This window comes from Calidris pugnax, unplaced genomic scaffold (genome assembly GCF_001431845.1).
Source record: "Calidris pugnax isolate Ruff unplaced genomic scaffold, ASM143184v1 scaffold44, whole genome shotgun sequence".
In the NCBI taxonomy this organism is placed as follows: Eukaryota; Metazoa; Chordata; class Aves; order Charadriiformes; family Scolopacidae; genus Calidris; species Calidris pugnax.
In genome coordinates, this window is record NW_015094506.1 from 32,232,842 (window position 1) to 32,240,255 (window position 7,414).

Here is a 7,414-nt window from a genome sequence, read left to right on the forward strand (position 1 = left end):
ATAATGTATCTCTGTGTCTAATCAAGCCCATGCAGAATGATTGCTTTCTCTTAAGCAAGTCTGTTGGTGCTGAATTTTGGCTGCATTTAAAAAGTGCTTAATTCTTCTTATGGGCACATGCAGATGAGCTGCAGAATTTTCCTTTTCTTGCTTATTGGCCTACAGAAGCTAGCTGGCACTGTATATCTATGTTAAAAATGTTTTGACGAATATTTTTACCATTTGTGCCATTTAGAGAGGGATTCTTATGGCTTTTCAAAACTGGATCTTAATGATTAGTGCCTATGGAAACTTTTCTGGAGTTTTTTTTTGCTTCTGCAAGATGTTAGCTTGCTGTTCAGATGTGCTCTTTAAAACACCTTTCTTATGTTAAAAATGGAAATATCTCTTTGGAAAATAAAAATCAGTCAGGCTAGGCTTGAATTCTTTTGAGAGTTATTTTCTTTCACAACATCCAAGGATTTTTACAAAGATATTATTTTCCACAGGAAAAATGTCCCCTTGATGAATTAATAAAATAAAAAGATCAATCAGTACTAGGCTTTGTGTTTAAAAGGAGCCTTATAAAAGCCTAAGCTTTGAGAGAACTCAGGTCTGGATCCAAACTTTGAGAATGAGGCCGTTCCCTAGAGAAAAATGTATCATTTTAGGTCATGCACTACTAGATATATCCTTTCTTAAATAGCTTACTGAAGTCATCTGGCTCTAGCTACTGCAGACAATCAAGCAGAATGCTTTGATTTGTTCTTATTTTGATTTACGCTTGTCATTAATTAGTTCTTTTCACTATTTCTGTGGCTGTTAGGAGACTCAAGTGAGCTTGTAATTAAGTAATTAAAGCAGTTATTTTCTTACATATTTTACAGCATTTTCTTTCTCTGAAACAGATGTGATTTTACTATAATACCAAATGGACTATTAGGCTTAGGGTAGAGTATTAGATGCCTGGCATCTTCATCCATGAAAGGAGTAGAAGGAAGCGTGAATATATACAGACTCGTCAATACTTAGGTGTGAATCTGCTCCAGGCGACTCTGGCTGGCAAGTATTCTCTGGATTTTGTGGATTTGACAGTTCTAGCAGACATCCCAAAGCTCTGCCACAGCTGATACTGTTAATAGTGGTGTTGGACAGCAGGGACTGAATGGGCACTGGCACTGAACTGTGATCTTCGATGTAGGGGTAGGTTCCTCAACTTCGTCTACAGTTCGTTGGAAATACGGACAAACCATCGCAGCTGATCCCTTCCCACCAACTCACAAATGAGAATTTAGGCAAGAAAGCGAGTCCAGAAACTTAGTCTCATTGTCTGCAACAAATGTAGAAAAAATTGCACCTGATTCAGGCCATCTACTTTGACGCGTCTTCTTCCCCTCTACGGAACGGGGAAAATGTTATTGCTCTTAACAAGAGTAGACTTTCCATCATCATGGTACAGTTATGAGGATAACTAAATAAAAAGTGTGAGATGTTCCTATTCCAACCTGCCTCTTGTTACTGCAGACCTTACATTTATAATCATGAGATGGAGATTCCGTTCTGTCATGTAAAATATTTCAGCATCTTGTTTTTCATGAAGATCACAGCTAACATAGAGAACTAAGCCCAGATTAAATTGGAATAAATTCTTAACAGAAACTTTGACATATTAGTAAATGAGGAGCCTTTCCCCACCTATTCAAAAAGCTTAGCCATACACTGAAAAGTTCAGAACATCCCTGCAGCTCTGGGACCTCAGACCACACACTCATATTTAGTGGAAGCCAAAGAATGATAAGTCCATTATTTTTACAGGGTGTGATCATTCCCCCACCTGCAGAGATAAAACTATTGCTGTTAAGCTGTATTAACTCTACTTTAAAAATACATGGAAAAACACATGTGGGGTTTAAAAAAAAATAAAAAATGCAAATGGAACAAGGTCAAACACCAGACATGCTACCAGTGTTGTCTGTTAGTACACTGTGCTCATGAAAACGAAAGCTGAAGACCTCCAGTGAGTGTACTGAACCAGCAGTTATGCATTAAAAACTGAGGTGCTTTCTTCACACAGGGATTTACAACCGAGGGGAGAATTAATAAAGGCTAATTTTAGCCTGATGACACTAATCTTTCTAAGTTTATTGCGACAAAAAGAAAATGTCTTCTGTAGAGGCAATTCAGAGGAGCTAAGATAGGTTCCTGCTCTGAATCATCCTCCAGAGAAGACTCTGCACTGATTAATGCAAAATGTTTGGCTTGGCTTGGCTCCTTTCCTCTGCTACATAAAAAGTGACATTTGCTGCAGAAATAGGCAGGCCTATGGAAGCAACTAGAGCTTCATGTAAGTAGTGGGCCAGGTTCTTCTCTACATACTTCTCTCACAACTTGAGGCCAGGGGTGAGGGTCCCCCGTGTTAGGTGTTCAGTTTTGTCTGACTTCCCCCTCCAACTGCAAGCAGAAGAAAGAAGGAGCCCTTCACAAGGTACTAAATCACATGCTACTTGAGACACCTAAATGGAATATAGTGTAGAGATTCACACTTTTAGTTCAAACTTCAAGGAAAGCTTTTCAATTTTTCTAACTGCCTCAGTTTAATAGGAGCTGCTTTTTCACCCCATGGACTTACCTGACCTTGCTTTTTACCTTCCACTTATCACAGCTATCACAATGCTACAACTATAAGCTAGGATTGGCCGTGAAACACTTAGAAGCAAAGCTCCAGTGACAAGAAGTCCCATCCCATGTAGCCCTCAAGGAGTGGATCTTAAAGTCCCATTAATGAGCCCAATTCTCAGAGTCTGGTATTTCTAGAAGGCACCTGAGGAGTTAATAATGCACTAGAACCAGCAGAATGGTACAGAGCAGTGTTGACATTGATCGGTGCTCATAGTCCAACTCGGTATTTGTCAAGGAATTTGGTACTGAAAAGGGTTGAGTGACTTGATTTGCGCAAGGTCTGGCAGAATTAAAGCTTTCAATCTGTTTGCTTTTCCAGCCAAGGTGGTTACAACTTATCTCGATGGAGACCTACAGGGACTAGCTCTAATAAAAGATGTACACACCTACCACAGGACTGAGATGAGAGCCAGGCATTTAAATCCAAAATAGTAATCCCTGCGCAGCTGCCACCCAACCAGGAACATGTCTCAACTCAGAGGGCACCTCCCTTTCACATAACCTCCCCTCAGTACCTACAGTTTTACTTTGGTCATGCCCAGAACTGCCTTTGTTTGAGCAACCTGGCATCTTACTTGTACCTAAGCCCAGCCAGAATGACAAAAGAATTGCCTTGGACCCCTCAAAATACACTGCTGTACATGAGCAGAACAGGGCACTTCCCAAAATGCACTTTCCCAGGAGTGAGTCTGAATGCATTAGCACACCTCAGACAAGCAAAAATGAATTTTGGGTCTCTCAAGTGTTGGATTACTTCTCCTAGCCCTCAGGCTACTGTGAAAGGTGTTATGGCAGCAGCACTTCCATGTAAAAGGAAATCACTCCTCGCTAGAGGTTGTGAGAAAGAAGGAATGTGAGGAGATCTCACCATCTCTCCTGGTATAACTCCTCCTTTGACGCAAGGAACAGGCCAACCAACTGTTGGCATACAGAAGTGCAGTCCTATATAATGGTGGCAATGGGCACCAGTGAAAAAGTGGAAAATTTCTGATCCAGTGAGTTACAATTTAAAATACAGAAGTACTGCAGGGACGGGGGACAGGATGACCACCATGAATCCTCCAGGACTGCAAGTCTGTAAACCACGGAATGAGCGAAACATTGTCCTGCGTTGTCAAACCCGTCCCAAGGCTCGTTATCGGGCAGCAGGGCGAGGACAGGAGCATGGCTGATAAGAGCTCCCAACCAACAGCTCTGGCAGCTCAGGCCCTCATACAGCAAAGCATCCAAAAATGCGCATAAAAGGATGTGCTTAAACAGTTGAACAGAAGACGCTAAAAAAAGCAATGGTCTCCCTCTCCTAAGCCCCAGGTTTTTAAGGCAGGCTGCTTGCTGACAGCTTCTGCTACCCCACAGCCACCCGCTGCTCCTGAAACTACACATAAGGAATACCGTCTCCCAGGGCTGATACTGATCTTGCTGACATCGGAATATATCAGGAGTATTCCTAATACCATAAGTGGAATAATTACACAAGTTTTAAAAAACAAAAAAGAAGGGGGGTGAGGGGAGGAGTGGGGGGAGAGGGAGTGTTTGATACCAGACAAAGACACTCAGTGAGCAGCCATGCACATTCAGTTCAGTTTCATGAGTCATTTTCTGACACTTTTCTGAAGAATTTTGTCCAATCCTTTTTTTTTTTTACTTTTCTTGCACTGGCTTCTGGGAAAAAAAAATGTTTCCTGCTCGTACCAAACCTTTCCTCTTCTCAAAACAGGAAGAACAGCTCATACCTTTGCACACACTTTGCTCCATGTTTAGACCCAAGTTCTCAATTAAGGTAATCCTGAGGTTCGAAAGTTCAGTTAAAGCAAGACTTTGGAGCACAAGAAACTTTTGAAAATTATGCATGAAACACCTAAGGCTGGTATGATGAAGAAGAAAGGCAGTGAGGTGGTCAGCCAAAGTAGCATATATTCCTGTTCAATAGCTGACCTGGGCTACTAAAGACACAGGACAGCTCAAAGAGAAGATATTTTGGGTGGCATTTCCAAGGCCAGCTTGGGTGTCTACAACCCTCTGGCAATTTTAGGCCACCTCTGGATAATCCATTCATAATAAATGAGAAGGGACCATACCCTTTGCACTTTCAGAAGATTCCTGCAAGCCTTTATCAGGCCTTTCCAGCAGAGCTATGCTGTTTGTATGGAACGGGAGCAGAACTCCTGCACGCATCCATGCCAAGTATCCATGTGCTGAGTTCATGGGCATTTCTCAGACAACAGTGCTAGAGGCAGTGGACCATGTCTCTAACCCTACCCACCTCTAGATGTAACTTCCTCACACTTACAGCGTGGTAGCACCCATGCCATTTTCTCTGGAGGCTTCTTGTCAGTTAAGCTCTAGTGAGCACTTCCAAGATTCATCGGATGTGATGGTTCATTTCAGCTATATAAGCAGCCTATTCTGGGATTCGCCTCGTAAAATCCATAAACTCAGCCAGCTTCCAATACTCTTCTAGCTGCAGTCGTGTTGTGTGATTCAGAAATTTATTTTAGTGATTTATAAATATATTTTAAAGGGAGCTGTAATTCTGCAGAACCCACTTCTGGACCAATCCAGCCTTTCAAATTAACAAATATATCCCTTTTTTTTAGTCATCCTTGAGATTTGCAGTAATACTGAATGATGGGGCAAACTCCTCTGATTTATGTGCAGGACACTGACTAATTGAAAAGCTTTCCTAAGTATGAAAACAAAGAACTGTCTCATGGTGGCTTTTTTTCAGACGAGTTGAAAAATTGCAGAGACTTTATCTCCTTCAATCTAGCCATTTCACTCTGCACACACTGAAATGCTTGGACGGCCGAAGATACTTTAATGATGGCCTAAGTGAATTATTGCATCAATAAAAAAGTTACTTTAAAAAATTACAACTAACTTGGAAAGTTGGAAAACATCCATCCAAAGCATTTGTTCTAAAGTTTATGAGCAATATAAATTCTTAAAGAAATTTCACAGCTAACTGATGACCATATCAGTAAGACATGTCCATGTGGACCGTGTTTTCAACAGGTGCAGTTATTTACATCTGTGGAGCCTACATCCATCTTAGCCAATGGAGTTTTCGAGGTCATTTCTCTGTTTAATTGCCAAAGCCAAATATACCACAGTTAAGAATTTTCTGCTTCTCTTGCTGCAATTCTGTGCTAAATGGCATAATGCTAAGGTCGCTGTTTTTCTGTTAATGTTATAAATCTTTCACAATGGTCTGATTTCCTAACAGAAAACTGACAGCTCCAAACACACACCCCCTAAAAAAAAGAAAAATAGGGCAAAATCTAGCTCATGCAAGATGGTTCAGGTTAGGGCTGCAATGGCACTATACATCTGTGTTTATAGACACAGACATTGGAATGGGCTGCCCAGGGAGGTGGTTGAGGCACCATCCCTGGAGGTGTTCAAAAGACAGGTTGATGTAGTGCTGGGAGGTATGGTTTAGTGATGGTGATGCTCCTTGTTTGTTGTGCGGGTGTCTATTTTTGTCAGTTAGGTTGACAGTTGGACAAGATGATCTTTAAGGTCCCTTCCAACCTAGAAGATTCTGTGATTCTGTGATATATAGTGCGGTTGCAACCCTGATCTCAACCATCTTGAATACAGTGATGTATCCCTGTAGCTTTTAGCCCAACATACGCCCCTGCACTTATAAGGGACCTTGAGAACAGAGCATGCCAAAATGTCAGTGTCCCACCGTGCCTCCCTAAATCCCAGCAGTTAATCTGCATGGCAGACACGCATGGGTCAGTCTCCTCCCGGGAAAAAATATAGCACAGTTTAAGTGCAGAACTGTTAAATATTTGCATAGTTTTGACATGAACCAGTTGCGAAAATCTCTTTTTCTTCATCCCAAGGATGTCCAAGTTTCCACAATTGTTCCTGGGGCAGCGATGACTTTGTGTAAACGATTGTCAATGCTGGGGGGGGGAAGGGGATGGGGGGACGGGACACGGGGACAGGGAGCCCTACAAACGCCTCGCTCGCTCTGGACGTGAAACCCAACTAAAGTTTCCATCTCCTCATTGCTTCCTTGCCGCCCCCATCACCACCATCCCCCAGCACCATCTCCCCCCGCATCCCAGCGACGGGGACCCGCTGCCGGGGTTGGCGGGGTGCCGGGGCAGGGTGGGCAGGGCGGGGGGGTGCGGGGTGCCCCTGTCCCTCTCCGTGTCCCTGTCCCCGCGCGGCGTGGCCCGAGCATCCGGCACCGCGTCCGCCCGCTTCCAGGTTGGCGGGGCAGGGCCGCTTTCCCTTCCCACCCCCGGCGGCTCCCCGCTTTATGCCGGGCCCTACCGCGGGTTGTCATCCTCCTCCCCGGGCGAAGGCAGGGAGCAGCCCCTGGCCGGCCGCCAGCCCTCTCCCTCGCAGCTACCTCCCCCCGGCCGGGCGGCATCCTCCTGCCTCCGCTCCTCCCGAGGCGTAGCGCGGAGAAACCCGCGGCAGAGCGGCCGGTCAGCTCGGGACAGCATGTCCGGTACCAAATACGTGGACTCGGAGGTAGGACCGACCGTGGGGACCGAGCCGGGACGCTACGAGCTCCCCCGCTGGCTGCCCCGCCGCCCTCCCGCCTTCCCCGCCGGGGGTACCCGCGGCGGCTCCGCCACCCGCTCCGCGGTCCCGCGGGGGCAGCTCGGCGGGGGCGGGGGGCGGGCAACCGGGTACCTGCGGGCAAGGGGGAGCGGGGCAGGGGACACCCCGGGGAGCTCGTTCCCTGCGGCCGAGCCGGGGCCGCGGTGGGGGCGGTATATGGAGGGAG

At 45.3% G+C, this 7,414-nt stretch overlaps 1 protein-coding gene across 1 annotated transcript in view; it reads left to right on the forward strand.

Moving 5' to 3' along the window:
* Positions 1 to 6,936: 6,936 nt before the first annotated feature.
* The window catches only part of CAV1 (caveolin 1), an 18,138-nt gene continuing 17,660 nt past the window's right edge, over positions 6,937 to 7,414 (forward strand). The window contains exon 1 of the mRNA XM_014964164.1: positions 6,937 to 7,155. Within this exon, the coding sequence (XP_014819650.1) occupies positions 7,126 to 7,155 (30 nt within the window). The 5' untranslated portion in view covers positions 6,937 to 7,125. The remainder of the gene's footprint in view (positions 7,156 to 7,414) is intronic.